General features: G+C 42.7%; 1 protein-coding gene across 1 annotated transcript in view; it reads left to right on the top strand.

Moving 5' to 3' along the window:
• HMGA2 (high mobility group AT-hook 2) overlaps positions 1-22,105 on the top strand; it is a 123,848-nt gene extending 101,743 nt beyond the window's left edge. The window contains exon 5 of the mRNA XM_074901530.1: positions 21,605-22,105. Coding sequence (XP_074757631.1) covers positions 21,605-21,652 — 48 coding nt within the window. The 3' untranslated portion in view covers positions 21,653-22,105. The remainder of the gene's footprint in view (positions 1-21,604) is intronic.
• Positions 22,106-23,546: the final 1,441 nt, after the last annotated feature.

The following is a 23,546-nucleotide window of genomic DNA, read 5'->3' as shown; positions in this document are numbered from 1 at the left end:
TGCAGAAATTGAGTTTCTACAAAATAAATCAGTACAGTTCCAGCAGTGATGGATCTGTGGCACTGGCAATAATATTAATGTCTCTGCATGGCAGAGATAACGTACAGGATGAATGTAGTAGTATTTTCAAGTGAGGTAAGTTTTGCAAGGAGTGATAATGTCTTTTATTAGGCCAGTTTGTGCAAGAAACACAACATCAGTCCCCGAAGACTTACCATCTATAACGTTCTGACTACACCACACAATTCAAAACACACCAAATTGTTCTAATAAAAGGTATTTCCTCTCCCTGGTCTCTTCAGCTGTTACTGCTGCAATCAGACTATTCCTACTACAACATGGTAGTAAATCTGCTGGTGGGCACAAAGCCGGCAGCCATCTCCTCTGTCACACCTGAGGGACAGGGAGGCTTAAACCCTGCTATGCAAAGGAGGCCAAATCTGGGAGGCAAAGACTCCCAGGAGGCTGTTTGTGTTGTGGTTTCCTCTGGTACATAGCAGAGCTCATGCCCACCGGGGTCAGTGGGATGAAGGGCACTTAGACCTGGTGGTTCTGCCCACAGCCTAAGCCTGACAGAAGCCACTGATGCTGATGGCACACATGGTGCCACTGGCACTTACTCTGTGAGTGTTCTGTTTGAACAGTAAGCGAGTGTGAACCCTAGCACAAGAGAGGAAGAAATGGTGAGGTTTGAGGCTGGGCAGGGGTGCGAGAGGACCTGGAACTCTGCCTTTTGGTAGCAGAACAAAGTAACGACGGATCTAATTGATAGCAAAACGATGTAGGCATTTGAATCGAAGCACCAAGGATCCCTGTATGGATCTCCTTTCCCAAAGCAAGGATTCCAGTGGAGATGCCGTAGGGTGTTTCAGCCAGCCGGATGCAGTGGCTGCTGCACAGTGCCTCGGCAGCATCTACGTGGTCAGAGACAGAGAGAGAGAGAGAAAAAAGAGGCCCTTTGACATTCTCATTATTAATGAAAATGCTTGTATAGAAAACAAGGAGGCACAGAAAAATGCATGAAAGGAGAGAGAGAGGGCTTTTTAGAAATCCCCAGTCATCACAACACAAATAGTGAAATTACACTCTTTAAATTATTTGTGTGCCATGTCTTCACTTAGAGAACATTTATTTTTTTAAATCTTTGTCCTGAGGGATGTTCAGTGTAATCGTTGACTTGTATTTAACCCTTCCTGGGTTTAATAGGCCCTGCTCCCACACTTAAGCTAACACAACATTGCGGTTTTGCTGGGTGTGGGTGTATGGTAGAGAACAAAAATCATCTCTGTGAGCAAGCACTCATGACAATGTCTCCCTGAGGCTGAAAGAAGAAGGTAGAAGAGTGTAATTCCTGGGACGATCAGGAACTTCATGCTGCTAGGTTTCATTTAAATCCAGTTACCCTTCTCCGTTTTCTCTTTCACTACTGAATTTCCCTTTAAAGGAGGGAGGTTCAGACTCAGAGTTCTAACGACAAGAACATGAGCTCATTCAGGCTTCCTAATCTGAGCTGTCTAAGGAAATAGTGATAAATTATATAAACATGGGGACTACATGGAAGTTCATGGAGGATAATGTAAATCTTGCACTATATTCAGAGGAATCTCTTCCTTTTCCATCTGTTTCCTTCAAAATATCCTCCCAGATGGCTTTACCATGTGGCAGTCTGGATTAAGTTAGAAATGTATCCTTTCTTCATCAGTGGGGACTGTAAGACGTTAACAGCCAAGAACTGCTGTGTGATGGTGAATATGTTACCCCAGCCTGCCTTGGTAAAAGTGGCAGAAACTCTTGGTCAGACTTCATCCCCGAGTGCTTTCCTGTGCTTTGAATTTTTGGTGTATTCTCAAAGATTTCTATGAGCATTAAGTTTACACTACCATTACTCTTGTTATTGCTGCTAGTGCCTATGCCTCTTGGATTTGTGTCATTTTTAAAAGTATAGAAGCAGCAAGACCATTCTTTTATGAATAACAGCTTTGTTCCCATCACTTGTTTCCCAGATTTTAAGCACTTTCCAGGGCTCTGCCATGCTCTAAATCTCTTTATGGATATCTGGTGTCCAGTTCAGGGCCATATAGATGCCTTTATAAACTTCTGCAATATCTTCAAACATCTCCAGAGCTCTGAAGATTTACCATCACGCAGACGATAAATGCAGTAGTATAATCCACTGGAAATCTACACACCCATATCATTAATACAAACCTTTAATTACTGTGGTCTGTACACATCTTTGTGATGATTACTGACGCATACTCTCACACTTCCTTGGGGAAATGAGGAAAAGATAGCCAGCCTAACTGCGTGATATCTGTAAGTTTAACACTTCCATGTAAATATGTGCCTAAACCTCAAAAACAAGACGCTCCTTTGAAATTCGCTCTGTCTCCGAACGATGGACAGCCAGATCTTACAATCATGATGTAGTAATATTCTTACTGAGGTGTGCAGATAAACAGTTGAAATAGAAATAGAAATAGAAATTTCTCCATTTCCTCATTTTTAAGCTATTTGCAGCAGCTGTAGCCTCAGCCATATGGGGGAGTTACACTCTTAAGTAATACAAAGGAAATAGATATTTTTAGGAAAACACCATGAAAGCTATCAAAGCTTTCTGGAAACGGGACATGTTTTATTTTTATCATTTCTGGAGAGAAGAAATACTGTGAGTGTAGAACAGCCCTTTTAAAATCTTTTTTAATCTCTTTGGGAGGTCTATTAAAATCTCAAAGCCTTGCAAATCTTTTGTATCAGAGTCTGAAAGACAGCCTATCAGTCAGAAAGACAGTGTATCAGTCAGAAAGGTACATGTAAAGTGTAAACAAAAAAGTGTACAGAAAAAGTACTCCAGAAGTACATGATGTGTACTTTTCTAGCTAATGCTAGCTGCAGTAGATGCTCTTAAAACATTAGATGCTTTTAAAACATCCAGAAAAATCAAATCCCAACAAGAATAAAAGCTAAAAAGAGAAATGTTATTTTGTATAGGAAAGAAAATACAAATTCACTGTATTTTTTCCTGTTACTCATTTCTTAGTCTTGGTATCACTAAAGTTATGCATGTTAATTAGTCATAATATATATGCACCTCACAACCTCATATTATATGTGTTCCCTAGCTGCATCCATCACATATGCCTACTCAGTGTAGGACACAGTAAATGCTAAAAGCATCAGATAGGCTCTGCAGCGCAGGAGCTACATCTGTGATTCACACATTCATATGCAGCCCAAAAGCAGCAGACTTGGTGAGCAGAGCTGAGCCCGGGACCCATGGTGGTTGTGTGACAGGTCCGATACACTGGGATGCCCTGGGCAGCAGGCCCATGGTGCATGTGCTGCGTCACTTCCCTGTGCTGCACAGTAAATCTGCACCTCCACAAGCTTCAGGCATTCTGCATACATGCTAGCTACCACATGTGGATTTAATTTTATGCCTTCTGGGAAATCCCAGACAAAAATGCGGTAGAAATGTATCAGAAATCCTCTTCAACAGGTTGAAAAGAATTGCCACAGACAAGATTGCCACAGACAAGATTGCCACAGACAGGATTGCTACAGACAGGATGGCAAATCCTTCGCATCCAAGGCAGGTGCACATACATATCTGAGAGAGCATGTGCCACTGTCCAAGCCCAACCTCTGTCCTGCCAAGCCAGGAATATTGCAGCCTCACTCAACTGAGCCTTTGCTGTAGAAACATTGAAAAACCTCTTCCCTGGAGGTTGACCTGGTGCCTCGGGGTTTCATTCCTCTTCCCAAGCATCCAGCAAGTTGTGTTGTATGTTGTGTACTTTTTCTTTATTTACTGATACAGAGAGTCAGAAAGTTGTCAGGCCCCACAGGGGTAAAACTTTATTTTCCAATGGTACATGGAATTTTATGCTAAAGTGTCTGGTAAGTGCATGTGTGTTATATACATCACTCCAGAACATCCTCTGAAAGGCTGAGTTGCCATTCTTTCATTACTGTTTTTTTTAAAGCAAATACTGAATGTTTTCCCAGAGGCAGTGGCAGAGGCCATCTTGTATGTGCTGAAGGCTCTTGGTACCATGTGGAACACATGCTGATCAAGTGTGTATCACAGCTCCATCAGCCCAAACTCACTGCGCCTCCCCATGTGGAGCATGGTCCCAGTGGAGCTGCCCAAAGCTTTCCCAGTGGGACTGAGACCTGGACCTGCTGCGGGGCCCTCCAGCTCAGTGCCCTGCCTTCCACCACCACCAGACAGGGGATGATGCTTGCTGAAAGTGGTCAGAGGTTTTGCATAGCTTCATGATGAAATACCTGTGGTTTTTGACACTTTTCCCTATAGATGTCCTTGAAATTTTTGTTTTTCCAGAGCTTCACAATATTATGATCACTTGGGGGACTGAGTTTTTTAAATCAAAATGGGGTTTGATTTTAGCTTTTGAACACTTTTGCTTTGCAAAATCCTTCCAGATTTTGCTTTTGAGTATTCTGGAAACATTTTTCTGATTTGAAAACATCCTTTTAACAAATGGATAAAAATGTCATGGGAGGTCCTATGAAAAATGCTTCCAATTTGAAAATTATGTTTCACTGTTACCAGTTCTGCTGCGTATATTTCAGGCAACCAGTAAGGATTGCTTAGTGTAAAATGAAAAAAAAAAAAAAAAAAAAGAAAAAGAAAAAGAATAATATCAAACTTGTGGACTACAGCCAGAATTACTAAGAAATTAGGTCCATGCCTGAACAACAGGAATGGGCCTACCATTGCTCTGGGAGAGGCTTGAATTTGATTTTAAGGAAATCATGAAGGTCTCTTGCTTTATTCATGGATGCAGTAGATGGGAGTCTCATGGAGGGTGATGGTCTTTAAATCCTTACCTTCTTTCTCCTTCCAAGGCAAATTGTGGCAACTGCATCATGTGGTTTCCAAAGGAAGACATGTTCAGTCTTATTTTATAATTGGTTTACTGTGACAGGGAGACTGAATAGTTTGTCTGATGACTAAAAAAATAAAAGAGCACAGTTTTTAGAAATAAAAACAAAAAAAAAATCTGGGGAAAAATCTGGAAGTTGCAATTACCACTTCTATGAACAGATGAAGCACTAACCTGTGCTAAATAATGAGGGCTAAAAGAGGAAGTCAGGCATTTCTGATAGCCAATATTTTTTCATGTATACAACCTAAATTCTGAATAGACTCTGAATATTGTAATTCAGTGAGGCTACACACCCAAGTCCATGTAAAATTCAGGTTTCCAAGGTTTAAGTATTTATGATTGTCATTTATTACGCAGCTATGGTAGAGTAACATTTTTGAGATGGCTACTTCCAGAAATTTGACTGTAAATAAATTAAACAAATAAGCTGAGATATGATGTGACCAGAGGAAGCGAAGAAAAGATAAAAAATTACCTTCAGGACAGGAGTATGTTCAGATATTCAGTCACTTTTAAAGAGTCAAAGATCAGAAATACAGTGATCTGAAGATGTAGGTTTCTGTTTTATGAGACAGGGTTTTTTTACATTTTTATAGTTTGTTTTATTGATAGTGGTAAGTACACGCTGGCCTTTCAGTGTTGGGATGACAAAGACTTTGCTGGCAAGTGCAGTTTCACACAATGAACACCGGAGCCACAGGATCATTACCACAAATCAATTTTATAAAAATCATTTTCATAAAAATTGCTTTTGCTCACAGCTCATTTGAGTATTTTCTTCAACTGACCCATCCTACCAGTAATGAAAATATAGAAAGAGCTCACCCAGCATTTCCATCATTATGGAGAGCACAAAGGGAACAGGCAGGTGATTTTTACAAAGGTAGTTCAGCATTTAAGTGTGCATTATAACTGTTGATTTACTAGATATTCAAACAACCTTTGGAATCCAGCCCTCAATCTTTTTGATTTACCAGAAGATATAGAGGTAGCCCTGTTTCCCTACAGGCAGAGTTTGGGCATTTGTAGAGAAAATCACAAAATACCCTTACCCCTACCTGCCCAGTCTCTGTTGCGGTCAGCAGGCACCTTAGCTTCACTGCAAGAGTGAGAAGCACTTGCCCAGCAGCTGCACTGTCGTAAGGCACTGCCTACCCCAGGCTCCTGTCTCACATTAGTTGGGACTTAGAAACCCTGTGTGGCCTCTGCTAGGATCCAGTATTTAGGGGGGGGTGGGCGTGAGGGTGGAATGAGCTTTGCAGAGGAGCAGAGGTAGCCTGCCTCCCGTATGACCATGGTGGCTGCAGGAGTTGCTCTGGAAGTAGGTCACCTGAGCAGCAGCCTCATTTCTCATCCCAGCAGTGCTCCAGGCTGCCAGCGGATTCCCCTTCTGCTAAAAATTAGATGCTGATGCTCCCTTCTTGCGTAAAAGAGTTATGAGAGTGCCTGCACTCGCGATTTGTTGTGACTAAAAAAGAATCAGATCAAGCAAGATATTTTTGCTTCATGGCTTGTCAGGGACTGTCTGGGGGATTCAGAGTCTTGCCTGCTGCAACGTGCCGCTTGGAGATGTCATGTCCTTGTCAGAGAGTTCCCGAGTGCGTTGAAGAGCCGGAGTGCCATGGCATAGCCCAACAAAGGAAGAGCCTTCAGCTCTGAACAAGAGCAAAATAAGATTATTTTAACTGTTCAAATACACAGTATTTAATTCCCTTGAGACAAGCCCTAGAGTAGGGAAGCAGCTTTCTGAATGCAGCGCTGGTCACACAGTCGACCATTCAGTACAGACATGCTCTCAGGTTGCTGCTCTCTTCCTGTGTGCTAGGCAAAACCTGTCCCTAAAAGTACATATCAGTGTTCATGGACTACAGCTGCTGAGCTGCTCCATGCAATTAGTGGTAGAAGGCTGGAGGCCTATGGGGTAAGCTAAAGCATTTCCCTAAGTCAGCAGTGCTCCTCTTTGTGCTCTCCCCACCTCTTCCCTCTCCCCTCCCAGCTTGGGGAAGAAGCCCAAGATGAGCAGGTGATGACTGTGGACAGGGTAGCTTTGTGTTTGACCCCATGGTTGTGACCACGGAAGCTGTTTAGGGAGGTATGCCGAGCAGTTCAGAACTTGACTCTGATTTGATGTGAACTGAAATCTCACTAATGATAGCCAGAAGAGCAGGGTGGTGACGTGTACTTGAGTACCATGATTGAGGAAGATGGCTAGGCGGGGAGCAGTGTTTAAAAAAGTGTCAGTCAAGAGTAAATTAAACAGTGCTACTTTTGCATACACATACTACATATTTTCACCAAGATTTCAAAGAGTAACAAAGAATCTGTGCTGCTAACACTTGGGTATCTTCACAGACACTTGAGTATCTTCACAGACAGGATTCTAGGCAGTACTTGTCTACCTCCTGAAAATCTGGATTATTTTAAGATGCTTCCAGAATGAATCCAGAAAATTGAAACTACCATAACAATCAGCCTCTGGACTTACAGCAATAAAAATAATCAAAATACTAATTAGCAAAGGTAAGGTGTGTCAGAAGGCTGCACAGTCAGAAAGCGCTCTTTGCTGAGAGCTTGGTTCCTGAAGTTCTCATAAAGGCTCTGCATCTTTCACAGTCAGCATCATTGTTGTTCCTCCACACCTGTCTAATATGACTGAAAGATACCCTATTTCCTGACATAAATATTATTAATAGATACTCCAGGGATGTAATATTTGCTGCGCTGAAAAAACACAGGACATTAATCTTCTATGTAGCCACTTTTAGAAATTGCTACATCTTTGCCATGCCAGTTCAGAACCATGTAATTTCTGTTGTAAATTGTGTGTTAAAAATTAGGTATGCTGCAGTGGATGTGGAATAAGGTAAACACAATGAAAATCAAAGTTAAGACCAATGAAAATACATTTTTTTAATGTTAAATAATCAGCTAGGATGGTTAGTTACAGTATTTGCATACCAATGCTATCAAAAAAGATTTGGCTAGGGAAAAGAGTGGTATACTCAACCCTTATTAACTGATATACATCTTTTAACATGTTCTGGAAGGAAACACTAAGAAGCCAATATCATATTTCATTCTGGGGTTTCCATGACATCTGGGGAATTTTATAAGGTCCCCTTGTTGCCCAGAATAACAGTCTTGGAATAGAAGAAGAATAAGAAGCATTTCACAGCTACTCTGTCAGTCACTATGGGGCATTTGTGGAATTCGGTGAATTTAGTTCCTTGAAATCAGTGCTGCCATGCTACCCTGGGGTAACATGTGGCCTCCCTGGGCAGCCTGTCAGCTTGTGACACCTGTGCCAAACGTTAAGACTGGGATGGATAGGCTGGACCTATGAGCATGCCTCCTCCCTTGCAGCTCAGAGTGGACAACTCAGGCAAAGGATTCGTAAAAGTCAGCACAAAATAAAACTGTGATAGACACTCTAAAACTATTTTCCCCAGTGGAGCTTTCATCCCATATCGTTTCTGTTGGTGCTCTCATTGTGCTGTCCCTTAGTGCTGTGATAGTGTGAAGCAACCCAAATGGCAAGCACTGGCTGTGACAGACAGGCTGCTGTTTGGGGGTCCATTCAGAGCTCCTGGTCATCGATTGCTTATTGGATATTGTGAGCATGGTGCTGCTGTGTTTACAGACAGAGCAAGAAGTTTGGGAATATCACAGCTTCTTAGTAGGCTATGGAGTGAGAATTGTGCTCCTAGGTACTTCATATTGAAGGATACAGGAGTATGTAAGTGGTTTTCAGACATCAGCACATTGCCGAGTAGCACATGAAGGACCTAAACCTTTGGGCAGTCCCGTGTTTCTAAGTGTCTTGAGTGCATCCTTATAGGACCTAAATAAATAAAGGAAGGAAAAAAGCCATTCAAAACAAAAGCGTGACTGTTGGGCTTTGTAGCACTCACATCAGCATAGCAAACTATCTCATGGATCCTGTTTCATTTGGATCCCAATGCCACAAATGTTAAATTCTTTATGAAATCTGCTCCAGCAGATGGTGAGCATCACCATGATGAAGTTCTGCTGCTGATCCCATTGTAAGGCATTTCTGGAAATGCCAGAATGTTTTTAGAAGATGTTGGCCAAAATCTCTCTTTAGAAATAACTGTTACTTATAATAAAAAAGGGATATAATATTGCTGATGTATTTCTTGCTTTGCCTCTGCTCTGTCAATGCAGTCGTCACATTGTTCAGGGTCAATCTTTGATCTCAGGTTTGGCCACACAACAACCATGGGAAAAAAGAAGGAAAGAAATAAAAAAATGAATCACCCACATTCTGCCCGAATTCAGATCTCAGATTTCCCACATCCTGGTATTTAATTTCTCACAGAGTTACCAATGGTTGATCTTGTGGCAGGATTAGTGGGAAGAAAAATGAGAGCTCCATTGAAACCAGACTTGAGTCTGGGAGGAAGGGACATGTGAGCTCTAGGACCCGGGAGATATCAGATTCAGGGCAGTGAATGGCTTCCACCCCCTTCCCTGATTCACATGCTTATATTGAGGCAAAATCTGGAAACCGAAATCAGAACAGCAAAGAGACAGTTACAGTATGTTAGGCCACTCACCCATCATTTTAATAGTCTCCTAAGAACTGTGTTAGATAGTGAGGCATTGACTGTAATTTATATTAGTAGTTTTTTATGTTTAGGAAGAGTAGAATAGAGCAACATTGAGGTATAAATTGCAGTAAATCTGTCTCGGTCCTAAAAGAAGATGTGTTTTGAACACACATTTCCATCACAATACCTTTTCTGATTTGATTATAGAATTTAGATGTGTTCAATTGGAAAAGAAACTCTCATAAAGGTTCTATAATCAAAAGGAAGTAATCACTATCTATTAAGTTGGACAGTCCCATCACTTTGGATCAGACTATCTTGCATAGAGAAAGAAAAAGCTTCACCCTGTGGTAGCATGGATTGTGGCACAGATGGAGCTTCAGGAGTTGGGCTGCTACTCTGTGCTGAAGAGGACCATACTTTATCACCCTTTCCACCAGATTGTGTGGAGATATTCAAGAAGTTGAAAAAAATCTTTAAATGCATCACTAAATCCTTTAGGAGTTGAACATATTAAGATGACAAGAAGAATATGTCATTAAACCATAACTACCATTTCTGGATTACCTGGTATTTGTAGATTTATTGGCAAGATGGCTTAAATTAGGGATATATTTTTAGCCTGCAGCATTACATAATAAAATAGCAGCAGAATTCTTTGCAGTAAAAAAAGGGAGGGGATAGGGGGAAGTTTATTAAAACCAACTCAAACTTCTCTGATTCTGTGCTTTTGCCTGCACAAAGAGGTGCTCCATGGTTACACAACCAGTAAAGTTTGCAAGAAAAGCATTTCCATTACCCCATTTTGCTCAGCCCTGCCTTTTGCTGCAGACCTGCTGTTTAGTCTGAAACTGAAAATTAAACCCAGAACTTCAGCTCTCAAAGTTAAATACTCTGCTTTACTGCCAGCACACAGCCTCAACAGTGTCTGTGTGGTAAGATCTATGATTAAACTCTTCAGACATTTTTAAAAGTGTTTTACAAGTCTGTTAAGTTTTAGTATTTTTGTTTTGTTTGGGGTTTTTTTAAGGAAAAAAATAATTTAGTTGAATTATACCACAAAGTCTCACATGAACTCTGCTGAACTAGGTGGGAGAATCCAACTCACTATCTTTCAGAAATATGTTTCTCATTTGGGGGGGCTTTTTTGAGCACAACCCAGGGAAGGTAGAGCCCACTATGTTAAACTATCTCATTCAGAAACAAAAAAAAAAAAAAAAAAAAAAGGAAAAGCTGGGGGAGACTGAGGAAGACCAATGGAAGTGGCAGAGCCCCCTACACCCCTGCCCGCCCTGAGGCCTGCGCTGGCGGGCAGCAGTGTGGCATGGGCCACTTGCCCTTGGGGCTGGCACTTGTAAAAATGTCACCAGTGCACTTCCACTGTGAAAGACTCTTTTATCTTCCCTTCCCGCAGCCCCTTTCCAGTGGGAACATGGGGCTGGGCCCGGCGGCTGCTGCTCGGCCTTCCCGCATGGCTGGGCTCTAATGAGGTGTGTGCGGCTCTTGGCTGCAGGTTTTCAATCTCTTTCTTATTACTTCAAAGCTGCTGCTCTGAGGTTCAGACAAGTTTGATCACTTGGCAAAATCTCTCAGCTGGGATTCAAAAGGGAAGATGCTTTATTTTATTATTTATCATTACAGATAGATAGCTGTTCCCAAACCGCAGTTGCCAGTGGCTGCATGGACGGAGCCATAATGCTTTTTTAAGTGATAAAGAAATAACTTCTGGCAGTTTGCTTCCTGCCTGTAACAAGCAATTGTTTTTAGGGTGGGAGGAAGGAGAATAGAAATCTAACAGGCCTTACTTTATTCTCTTTTTCATGTTCTAAAATGGGGGGGAAGCAAAAGGGAAATGATATGGGTTTGACCTCCATTTCAAAGCCTGTCCTAATGTTCCTTTCCCCACTTCATTCTGGGAGACCTTCACATGAAATGCACACAGAACTTGGCTCTGTTTCAAGTACCACAGGGGCTCAGGAGGAAGGCAGGCTCCCTCAGGTTTGCCTGTGGGGGCTCCAGTATCCTTTTTGGCTTTGCCATCTCCACTGCCACAAGAAAGCAGAGGTAATGTAGTGACCCACAGCGTTTCAGTGAACTGTACAAGCCTAAGGATTTCTACAGATTGGCATTCACCTTTTTTTTTCTCTTTCATCTAATTATGGATGTTTGTATTAGTGATTAGAGACTATTATGAGAGCCTCTGCTTGCCTTGCACTCCAGTCTGGATTTTGGCTCTAGAGCGTGGTGTGCTGTGTGAATGCAAAGTAGTTTACCACTCCTCCAGTTTACAACCTCCACAAGAGGTTTGTAAGAGCAGCTTCTTAAAGCTGGGGTTAATCCAGCTTGGTTGTATATATTTCTAACAGCAACCCCTGCCTTCTTTTCCTTAATATTTTATTTCCTTCCCACCAGAACTATTTACGTCTTGTAGGGTTGAAGCTCTCCAAGACAAAATACGTCTCTGTCAGTATTAGCACAGCACCCACGATTGCTTCAAGAACCATTTTCACTTTAGGTCTGTGCTTTGTAGACTTTAAATGGTGCTTCCTGCAAAATTCTTTTGACCAGTACTGAGATATTGCTGGAGATTTTCAGTCTCCTTTTAATCACATGGGGAACAGATTTTTTCAAAGTGTTTTGACCTGCTTAGGTCAAAAAGGCACTTGCTATACTCAGATGCCAAAACGTGTTTAAGAAATCCGGCCTGACGTAATTTAGACAGCTGAGTCTCAATTTCAAAAGGCTTCAGCAGCACAGGCTTCAGTGCTGAGCGACCTGCTGCCTTGCAGAAACCTCACTGCTGAGTTAACTTCAGGGCTGCTCTAAAATCCATGGCAAAGTTGGGCTCTTGGAGCTCAGGCTAGTTCAAGCCTATCTGTAGGACATGTTGAGAGGCAGAGCCTCAGGTAGGTACTTTCTCAGGTAGCTAAATGTCCGTCTGATGCCTGTTTCTGGAAGTTCTCAGTGTGAGCCCTCCTGGATTTAAAAATCCTGTGTCAGATAAGCCCTTTCCCTCAAGGTAACCAGAGACTCATTATCACTCCATTATACCAAACAGTTCTCCAGGTGGGAGTTAAGCTAGGAGATAGAGAAATGTTTTTGAATCTCCCTTAATCTAACAGGAAGAAGAGACTTGAATTGAAAGAAGAATTGACTGTACTGAAAGAAGGCTGTTCTAACTTAAAGAGGAATCTCCTTTCCTGTCCTGTCCTGTCCTGAGAGGATCCTCCTGAGCAGTGTCCTGCCCCACCCCCCAGTTATGTGAACCTGTTACTCAAGGACCAAAACTTGGCCAAGCCTTGTGAGACACTTCTTCCAGCAGAAGGGGATCTGTAGGAGTGGTTCCTGGGTGTGCAAGGATGGTAGCTCTCTCTGACCTCTACTACTGTTGTTGGCCTGGGCCATACCCACCAGCAGCTGAGTCACACTGCAGCCCCAGCAACTTCACTCTGGCTGCCCCAGCTAGTTCACTTCCTCCAACAGCTGGGGATGTGGACCATCCAGTTATCCCCATGAACAGCCTTTTTGTTAGTCGAGCAGTGTTGTTCCAGCAGTGAAAGGAGAGGACTCCCTTAATTTGCTTACTAACTATGCAGCTCAAAAGCCACAGGCTGATCACCTGCAGGACAGCATCAGTGTTTTGCTTTATTCTCTCTGCTCCCTTTCCATCTGCTCCTTTTCCGTTTATGTAAAAGCAGAGTGACTTCAGCAGAAGAAAGGTGCATCCTCCATACACAACAGCTTGGTGGGTAGGCTTCTTCCTAGAAGCTAGGAAATGCATTTTGAAATATCTGCTTCAAATCAGAGAGCACGGGGATTTCAAAACAAGTCTGCTTGTGAGTTTGCAAACTATTGCATATATGCACACTCAAAGAAAAGTGTTACTCATACTGTCTGTTGTGCATTGCCTTCCTGAATGTGGAAACTTTGAGAACATCTCCAAGTCAAAATGATCTTTAAGACACTTGTCAGCCCTTAGACTACTCACAAGAGCATTAGGCAGCTGTGCATATGTCCACCAGCATGCATTTGGGCATTGGGAGAGTTAAGTGGCAGCTCAACAAGGGTGCTTACTGGGATCCAAATATTGGACTCATGCTAGGGCCAAGTCTGTAGTCTTTTGAAGGCCATCATCCTTATGTGATGAGGTGAGCCATTAGAGGCTAAGTCCATAGGAACTTACACATTTAAAGCAAGAATGTTGGTTTCCAGTCCTTAAATATCAATTCAAAACTGCCCTATCAGCTGTCATCTCTCTATTTTTATCTTTAACATCATTTAAGTACCAAGAGTTTTGCTTTCTTGGAGGGTTCTGCCTGCTCACTACCTCCAGGATTGTCCCATACTTTAGTCAATGACTGCAGAAACAGTGCTGGGAGTGGGAAGGGGGTCTCAGAACTGCTCTGTAGGCAGAGTCTTTTAACTGTGCTTTTAGCCACCAAGATAGAGTTGTGCCTTCTTGCATGCTAGCAGTGACAGTGCACAGAAATCACTTGCTTGTGGGCTGGTTGACTTACATGTGTTCAGATATGGAATTTCTGTATTAAAATAATTTCCTTATGTGCCTTTCTTAAAAACATGCTTTAATCTGGCAGTAAGAAGAGTTGTGTGGCCTTTCTGTATATGGTCGCAGTGCCCTGTGTGTTGGGTTTGCATGTGGCAGGGTGTTGGTAGTGAGGGAGGGGGCTACAGAGGTGGCTCCCTGTGAGAAGCTTCTCAAAGCTCCCCCAGCTCCAAGTCAGACCCACCTCTGGCCAAGGCCAAGCCAGTTAGTGACAGTCGCTGCGCCTTTGTGATAACATATTTAAGAAGGAGAACCTAATAACAGGAGGAGTAGTGAGGGAAATACCTATGCAAACACCAAGATCAGTGGAAGAAAGGAAGAGGGGGAGGCGCGCCAGAGCAGAGACTCCCCTGCAGCCCATGGTGAGAGGGCAGGCTGTCCCACTGCAGCCCATGGAGGTCTACAGGGAGCAGATGCCCACCTGCAGGTCATGGAGGACACAACACCAGAGCAGGTGGCTGCACCTGAAGAAAGGCCAGGACTCTGAGGGAAGCTCGTGCTGGAGCAGTCTGTTGCTGGGAGGACTGCAGCCTGTAGAAGTGACCCACACTGGAGCAGTTCGTGAAGAACTGCAGCCTGTGGGAAGGACTTATGTTGGAGGAATTCATGGAGGACTGTCTCCCATGAGAGAAACCCCATGCTGGAGGAGGGGAAGAGTGTGAGGAGTCCTCCCCCTGAAGTGGAAGGAGAGACAGAAACAACAGGTGATGAGCTGACCACAACCCCCATCCCCTGCTCCCCTGTGCTGCTTGAGGGGAGGAGGTAATTGGGAGCAAAGCTGAGCCCAGGAAGAAGTGAGTGTGGGGGAAGGTGGTTTTTTTACATGTGCTTGTATTTTCTCACTGTTCTACTCTGATTGGTAGATTGTGGTAGTGGTGGTCAAATTAAATTTATGTTTCTTTTCTTCCCCAATCAAGTCTGTCTTTTGCCTGTGACCATAGTTGGTTAGTCATCCCTCCCTATCACTATCTCTGTCTCCAAGCCTTTTGTTTTATTTTTTTCCTCCCCATCCCTGGGGGGGGAAGGAGTGAGCGAGGGGCTGTGTGGTGCTCAGTTGCCCTCTGGTCTTATACCACAACACCCTAATAAATCCTTTTATTGTGATGTGTGAAGTAAATACATGCAACAATTAGAGCTCCGAATCCAGCTTCTGGAATTAAACTTTGCCTTACTGCTGAGTAACAGCTGTCACTAAGCTCACCAGTGCCTGTTGAAGAGAGACAAGTAGCTCAGAGCAGCAGATCCCACCCTAAACTTCACGCAGAGGAAACCTACTGTGCCTGTTAGTGCTGTAAGAATTTCTAAAGGAGTTTGCTGCATTGGCTGTGGAGCAGTCGGGATGGCACTGTGTTTCAGCTGGGCACAACCTGGGCCCCTGTGTGTGCAATAGGAGCCACTGGCTTCAGGGTCTCCTCTGAAAATATTAGCTTGCATGCCAGGGGATTTCAGACAAGTTAACAGCAGACAATGGCCCACAGTTTGCAAGTTGCTCTTGTCAGCAGTTCTTTTTGACATATCTATTCAAGCATACCCTCTTGGGCTTAGAAAGCAGCCAGCAAAATCTGTGCCAATAGCTAATACTTTGTTATAAAATAAAAGCTCTGACAAATTCGGAGGCTCCATATGTAGCATTACTATGATCGTGCAGTTCATCTCACAAAATTGGTTCTGGTTTTTTAAATCCACCGTTCAGAAATTCATGAGCAGAAGGTGAAAAAAATGAATTGCCAGTGAGTTTCTTGAGGCAAAGACAATTAACCTTGAAGTAACTGTAAAGGAGCTTTGTTCCAGGGTATTAGAACAAACGTTTTTACACAAATGCCAAACAGTTGCCCTTCTGCAGGTGAGGGTAATGCTCCTCTCAAACACCCAGCAGTTGTCTCATCATTGAGTTTTGTTGTGACCATTGTGTGGGGGTCCACCAAAAAAAAAGGAATGCCGAGGACATACAAAGACCAACTAAACCTGTCTGTTCTTGAGGACACCAGGATGCTACTGGCTGCTTGTACTGACAGAAAAATAGCCCGCACCAACCAAATGTGGATCACCAAATGAACATCTTGAGCGACAAGTAGAGCTATGTTTCACCCATGCAGGATGTCATGGGAAAGAAGTCTCTTGGGAAGATGGAGTGACTCTGACCTGAAAAGACACTGTCACTTAAATACAGTCATTCATTGCACAGCTCCATTCTGGATGGTGCCACCTCTGAGCTTTAGAAATGAGGTGCTGTGCTAGGAGTTACCACTTCATATATTCCTGCAGTATGCACCAGTTTGTTTTTTCCATAGTGGAGAACCTTCAAAAGCAGAGATGCAGCATCATAGCTCTGGAGAGGGTTAGTGGGACCACACATCTCGACACTGCTGTTCTGTGCCCTTTTAGGTGTCCCAGGGGATCACAGGCATCTACACAGAGCAGGAGGGCATGACACAGGGGACCAGCACCCTTCTGGCCTGGCTGTTGGATACCAGATGAGATACCCAGAGCATCTAAAAGGGCCCCGAGGTCCTATCTTCAGGCAACCAGATCCCACCAAAAATGTAATATTTTGAAATTGTATGTTGGGCAAGCCCAAATAGGCATAATGGCTGCAGAGAGGACTTCTAACTGAAGCCTGAAGCCTCCTGTCCTGCCTCCTGGTCCTTTTTGTTACATTCACCTCTGTTAAATCACGGCTAACAATAGTGGTGTGATACAAGGAAATGATGACCTGCTTTGCAACTTATTTCTTGTAACAACTTACAGTAACTTATAATGATTTCTGACTATTGCTTAATAATCCTGCTTGCCCTGACTGTTCTGTGGAAGCTTACCAAGGACTACTGTGTTCATCAAAGCAAAGCAGTTTTCTGTGGAAACTTACCAAGAATTACGATGTTCGACAAAAATATGTTTCTTGTCCTTGGAAAGCAGATGTGCTCTAACTAGTTTAGTCTTTTAATGAATAGATAGCCATATATGGATGGTAGAAATTGATACACCGGTACTTTTAGATAAGATAGAATGAGTAAACCGGCTGAAACCACTCTTGTTGTTCAAGAAATTGGCTAAGAGAATCTGAACGTGCTCCGAGGAAAAGTACAAGTGAGAAAGACTACAAGCCTTCCTCCCAAAGACCCCCGAAGACAACCACCAGGAGGCAATGCGCAGGCGCAAAGAGAACATAAACTGCTGACACCAGCCTTTCGAATTAACCCAGCCTTACTCATGCATATGTATATTTGTATTATGTAATCCAATGAATATCCACTCTGTAAGATTTTGGTAAAACGTGCTGGGGGGTGCAAGCTTTGTGGAGAAATCCCCTTGCACCCTGGCACTGGAGTAAACATACCCGCTTTAGAACTCTATTCAAGTTGTAAAGTCTATTTTCCGCAAATCAGGTGCCAGCCCCCACAGAGTAGCCCTTCTGAGGGCAGATACCTGCTGTGAGCCATTGGGAAACCCTTGTCCTCTCTCTCCTGCTGGAGCCCAACATCAGTGAGAGGCGAGGGTCCAAGTTCAGTGTCCGCATCTGCCAGCCACTGGCCAGTGATACTGCTCAAGAAAAGACCTGTTAAAACATTTGTGCACATAGGAGCTTTGGAGAAAGTCTTCTTGCTGCTTTATTTTGGGAAAGAGAGCAGCTCCCCATCACTCCCTGCTTATCAGGGCAGTTATAGCAATTAAGGGTGGAAACAGTTCAGCGTGCTGGCTTCCAGTTTGTCTTACAGTATCACGTAGCAACTTTACCCATGTATGCGACAACCAAGAACAGGATGTGCCGAGTAAAACTGCTTCTGTGGCACATGTCAGTCACGTGTGTCTGAAGTGTAACGTGTGTCCCTGAGGACACATGTATGGGGGGCACACAGATGCATGGGGAGCCACCTGGGAGTAGCAGCAGGGAGTAAAGCCTGAGTTATACATGTGAGTATTTACCCTACCCTTCAGGTGCTTGTCCTATTCACCCTGAGCTCTGTGTCGCTGTGGCTTCTCTTAGCCAGATCCGACCTGGTTAATTTGAAGCTTTCTCAGGTTTCTCTTTGCAGTCTGCTATCTCAGCCTCTCGCTAGCTTGCTGCAGCAGAAAACAAATAACGAGGGGAGTAGCTGCTCAAGGCAAAACTGGGTCGATGAACATTTACGCTCAATTAACACATGTCACCATTCTGTTTCCAACAACTACAGTGAATGCACCTAGAAAATGAGAACAACCTGAATTAAGGCTGGTGTAACCTGAAACGTTAGCTTCTTGGCTGCGGCTTCCTGTGGTTGTTGAATTCATGCTCTGCAGGGCTATCCTGCTGTGGCTGAATGACTTAGATTTCTGATATCTTCTCCAACGACCATGCTCTCTTTCTTGAGTTTTGCTGTTCTCTACAACTTGATTTGAAGCACATCTAGACTTACAAAATATTTAGCTTCAGCGCCATTCCTCCTTCAACTTTTGACTGAGGGACTGATCCTATGATACATGGCTATGCCATCAACCTTCGTTGGTCTGTGAGGACTTTTAAGTGCCTGGAGGGTGCTAACTGATGATAAAGCATCCTTCCCCTGAGGTGCTCAGTGCCCTGGCATGCCAAGCAATGCTATTTAGTAAATCTCTGCCTGAAATCACCCAACGTAGAGCAGTTTGACACTTCTAAGGGGTGCACAGTTTTCAAAACACTTGCCCTGCTCCATCTTTTGGGGAGAAGTGTGTGTGCACGTGGGTGCTGTAGAAGCAAAGGGTGGGTTAAGGATCACAGCTGCACAACTGTCTGATATTTGCAACCAGTTTTTCACAAGTGCAAAAAATCTGTCTTTGACAGAATCTCTGTTTCTGTCTTATACATCTGTATTTTCTTTTTCAGAACCTCTACTCGCTGCTTTTGGGTTCCTCCATGCATACATGTCTGATTTGTATTATCCCTTTGTTTGAATTGTAAGCACTCCAGAGCAGCAATCATGTCTCCATCTGTGTCTTGACAAGGGACTTACATGATAGGTTGGCTTAAAACTACCCATCTGTAACTGAGCTATCTTAAGCTTTTGCAAGGAATGAACTTAATGAAGGAAAGTTTTCTTTTTGCTGCACAACATTCTGATCCCTTTGCCATCTTTTTTTCATGAAGAAAAAAGTCTTTCCCAAGACTGATGTGAATTTGAAGTCCCCCAGTCTCAAATAATTTTTAATAATTAGTTTATTATTTAAATAGGGGGGGGGGGGGGGATTAGCTTGATTTTTGTTTTCTCATCCTTTCAGGTACTGCAGGTACACACATTTGCATGTTGTAACACGTACACATGCAGGTAAAAGAAACTCATCCTTCATTACATGAACATTTATATATACATGAAGGAAGAGTTTCTTACTAATTTTCTTGGTTGCTGCAGCAGGGGCTACAAGAAAAAATAAGTATTGTGAGATTCACAGTAAAAATCATTAGAGTGGTCAACTCGAAAATAGCTCTCTGTGGCCACCCTGGCTGGGCTCTGAAGTATGTCCTTCCACATACTTTGCCTCTACCCCATCCTTCTTATGCTGTGACTGGAAGTCTGCCTTCATGGAAAATGAGTCCATCAGGTTTCAGTAGTTCCCTGACAAGCCAGGCATAAAACAAAGGGAGCTGCTGCTCTCCTCCCACATGTGCGCTGCTGTCTTCTGGTAAACAGTGAGAGGCTCAAGGCTGACCATGGCGCTGTAAGGAATTAAACACGTGATCATCATCAAATACCAAAATATGTCTGCCTGTATTGAGAGCACAGGAACCACAGTTGCCATTTTTAACTGAAATCCTTGGCTTGGAGGCAAAGCCAGTGTTTGCCACGGTCATCCTGAGTTCTAAGTTACCAAGGCTCAAACCAACATATTTCGCACTGTCTCTCCACGTGCAGCCCAGATTAGCCCTTCTTAGGTGCCTGTAGATAACATTTTTCTTCTTGGCTAAATGTTGTAACAGTCACAGTCCCGTTCTGCAGGGGAAGATAAGCAGGGAAAACGCATTACACGTTAATGGGATTCAATGGAGTGTGAGCTCAGGTCCCCCCAGTGCTGCCAGGAGCAGAAAAAAATTCGCTTAATCGGCTCATGAGTCGGGGATAATTTTTGTAGCAGCACTGTGAATATAACCCTGCTACAAGTGGACACAAGTTGTTGTGAGGAAGAAATTGTTCATCTGCATGATAGATTGGTGTCTTCTGGAATTTAAATATTAATTGAAAATTCAAGGTCAGAGGGCAGCTGACACTTGACTTTGCTCTCTTTCCTCCATCCACAGCTTTGATCATGCTACATCTTTCTTTGTGCCTGGTGCTCGAGAGAGTACCCCAGGGTCATGGCCTGTTTCCTAGTCAAGAGGTATAAACCTACTGGCTTAGATATCTGAGGCCCAAGCTTTAGCAGGGGGTGGGGGTATGAAGGGAAGGGGAGAGCCTCTGCTTCATGCTTTTCACATTTCCCACATAACCCAAAGCAGACTAAACAAAACCAGTGTGAAATCTCATGGCTTGATGCTGCTATGGTTGTATTTTTTAAGCTGTCATCCATTCATTTATACTTATGTTTATTCCCTAGATTTACAGCTTTTTTTCAGCCTTTTCTTGCAGGGAGGTGTTGGGGGAGGTTGAAACCTTTTGAAAGGGGATTGCAGTGAGTGGTGGCCTATGATTAAAGCCCAGTGTTTTTCCTTGATGCTGCTCCTCTGCAGCAGTGTCACACATGGTAGCATTTAGGAGCCCTTCACAGCTGAGGTGTTTCAAACACTAATGAATGGAAGTTTGGTCATATAACGCAGGCAAGCTTTAAGGCATGCTTTGCTGAATGGTGTACTGTAGTGGCCTGGGAAAGGAAGAGAGTTATAAATTGTGTCAGTTAGCCACCCAGACAAAATGAAGCCATGTGGAAAATCAAATCTATTAAAGTATGAAGACTGTTATAAGCTGTTTTAAGCTGGTCATTCTTTAAAGGTCTCAGTTGGCTGAGGGGGTAAATTCCTCTTCTTCCTAGATCTTTTTCACGTGCTGTCTTAGGTGATGATACACAGCGTTTGATAAAAAACAACTTTGCACTGACAGCCCCTTTGATTAGAAATGTTTATTGCCCTCAGTTTACCACCCATGTCCTGAAAGGTACTGCATATTTGTTAAATAAGCAGTGTAAGAGCATTGCATTGGTCAGGCCTGCTGAAGGTAAACATGAAGGTAGCACTAGGATGGAGGACGACAGCTGATGAGGAGGAGAAGGCTTCCCAGAGCACCTGCTTAATATTGGATACCTGCTCAAAATGCTTTTCCATTTTCTAGCTGCCCGTGTCTGTTGGCCATAAGATGCCCATGAGAGAGCATGGCATGGGTTACTTGTTCTTCGTACCCCCTGGGGTAGGAGGAAAGCCTGACAAGGCAAAGTGGGGGGATCAGAGAGCAGGGGATTTTTCCCCTCCACCCCAAGGTGGTGGTTCCTTCAGATGTCACAGCATCTGTAAAGGGCATTTTGTTAGTTCAGGAAGTAGTTGTCAGCTGCATGAGAGAGGTGGCAGCCTAAGACACATGTTCACCACAGTATTTATATTTTCTGTTTGTGTATTCTAGGAAGAGACTGAAGAAACATCCTCACAAGAGTCTGCAGAGGAAGACTAGGAGACCACACCATGCAATTTCTACCTCATCAGCAGTTGGGTCTTTTTAAGGGAGAAGACGCTGCCTTGACCACTTATTTTCTATTGCCATGGTCTTTCCACTTTTGCCTGGGGGAAAAAAAATAATTGCATAACCTTAAAAAGGATTTGACTAAATCATCTTCTTTGTAATCCCTTCACAGTCCCAGGTTTAGTGAAAAACTGCTGTAACACAATGGGGGGGGGACACAGATTAACGATGCAACTTTTAATTACTGTTTTCTTTTTTCTTAACCTACTAATAGTTTGAGCTGCTAAGTAAGGGTGAATGGGTCAAGAAGAGCTCTGAATCAGGTTTATGTCATTCACTGCACTGCATATAAACAAGAAATTTGTAACATAGTCATTATAATGGGCATTGAAATAGAAAAGGCTGGGTGTGTAACACGAAAGCCTTGCAACACTTCCAGCAACCCGCTCCCTACTTAGTCAATTTTAGAACACCAAAGACAGGGGATAAATATTTTGCTTCCTCTTTTGTAACCTTGTAGACTTGTACTTGATTTAAAAAAAAAAAATATTTTAAGACTTACTGTTATTTCAGGAAAAGTATTGAAAGCTGATCTTTCACTTCATTCAGCTGGTAATCAGAAGACATCAACATGAAAAAGGTACTTTCATTTTGCAAAAGGGAAGAAAGACAAAGATACGTTGTATAGTTATAGATACAAACATATCAGCAGAAGCAGTAGTAAACAAAATTAATAGCCCTCATCTTCTGGACTATAGGAATCCAGACTGAGTCGTCTTTCTGTAGAGTCAGGTGTTTCCATGGAAACAAATGACTGACACCAAACACTCTTATGCCATTAATGACTAAGTCTTTATCGAGAAAAGTGTTTTCAAACATACAGAAAGGTACCTCAAAATTAATGATGAATTTATCTAAACAAAAATAAACCAGATGTTTTGCTTAGTTTGACTAATTCTACTCACCCCATACCAGTATTTCAGAAGATTTGAATCTCTTCTCATTACTCATCAGTCATGATGTAAGAACTCACACCATGTACCTCAGCTAAGCTTGTGCATTACTTTAAGCAATGTATTTTGACATAGGATGGTTCACTGAGCACTTCTGTGCCAGTGGCATTTCTCCATCTTTTCATTCAAAGCAGCACTTTTAGCACCAGATGCAATATTACCCCACTATTCAATACTACCTCTGATTTTTACAAATAACTCAACAGACTGATAAATACATGCTGCTATACACATTCAATGCAGGAAATTTTTACTGGGTAGATAATCATGAGTATCTGCATTTTCCCCTTATTTCTACTTCAACACCTAGTTGCAGTTAAGGAAGCAATATCTTTATTGTGTTTCAGCATGACTATGTATTTTTCTTTCTCTTGGTTTGGTTTGGTTTTTTTTTTAATGTACTTACCCTATTCTCTGCTAGACTTCTGTGTAATGTACTGTTAACTTGAATATATTTTTGTACTGAATTGCTGATAGGTTAGTGAGGATAATTTTCTTCAATGACACTACATGACATAGAAAAAAATTTAGCTGTAATGTTTAAATATTACTGTCCAAGTTTGTACCTCAAATGAATTGTTTAAAGAAATGGACTAATTGATTGACAAAGATCTACCTCCAGACTTTAAATGGAATGAACTTGTTACTTTCAGCATTAGTTTTGAGACGTTTGAAACAGTTAGGACTGCAACTAATCCCTAATTCAAAACTATTTTTGTAAAATAACTTGTGGAAAATGAACACATTTTAAATTACTTTCGTATTAAAAAAAAAAAAAAACGAACAAAAAAAAACCTTCAAAGAAACTTGAAGCTTTGTAGGTGAGAAGCAACAAGCTCAGCTTTTGCATAATGCAATCACAAATATGTGTT

Source organism: Athene noctua, chromosome 3 (genome assembly GCF_965140245.1).
Source record: "Athene noctua chromosome 3, bAthNoc1.hap1.1, whole genome shotgun sequence".
Lineage (NCBI taxonomy): Eukaryota > Metazoa > Chordata > Aves > Strigiformes > Strigidae > Athene > Athene noctua.
The sequence above is the reverse complement of the archived record's forward strand: the minus strand, read 5'-3'. Positions and strand labels throughout refer to the sequence as shown.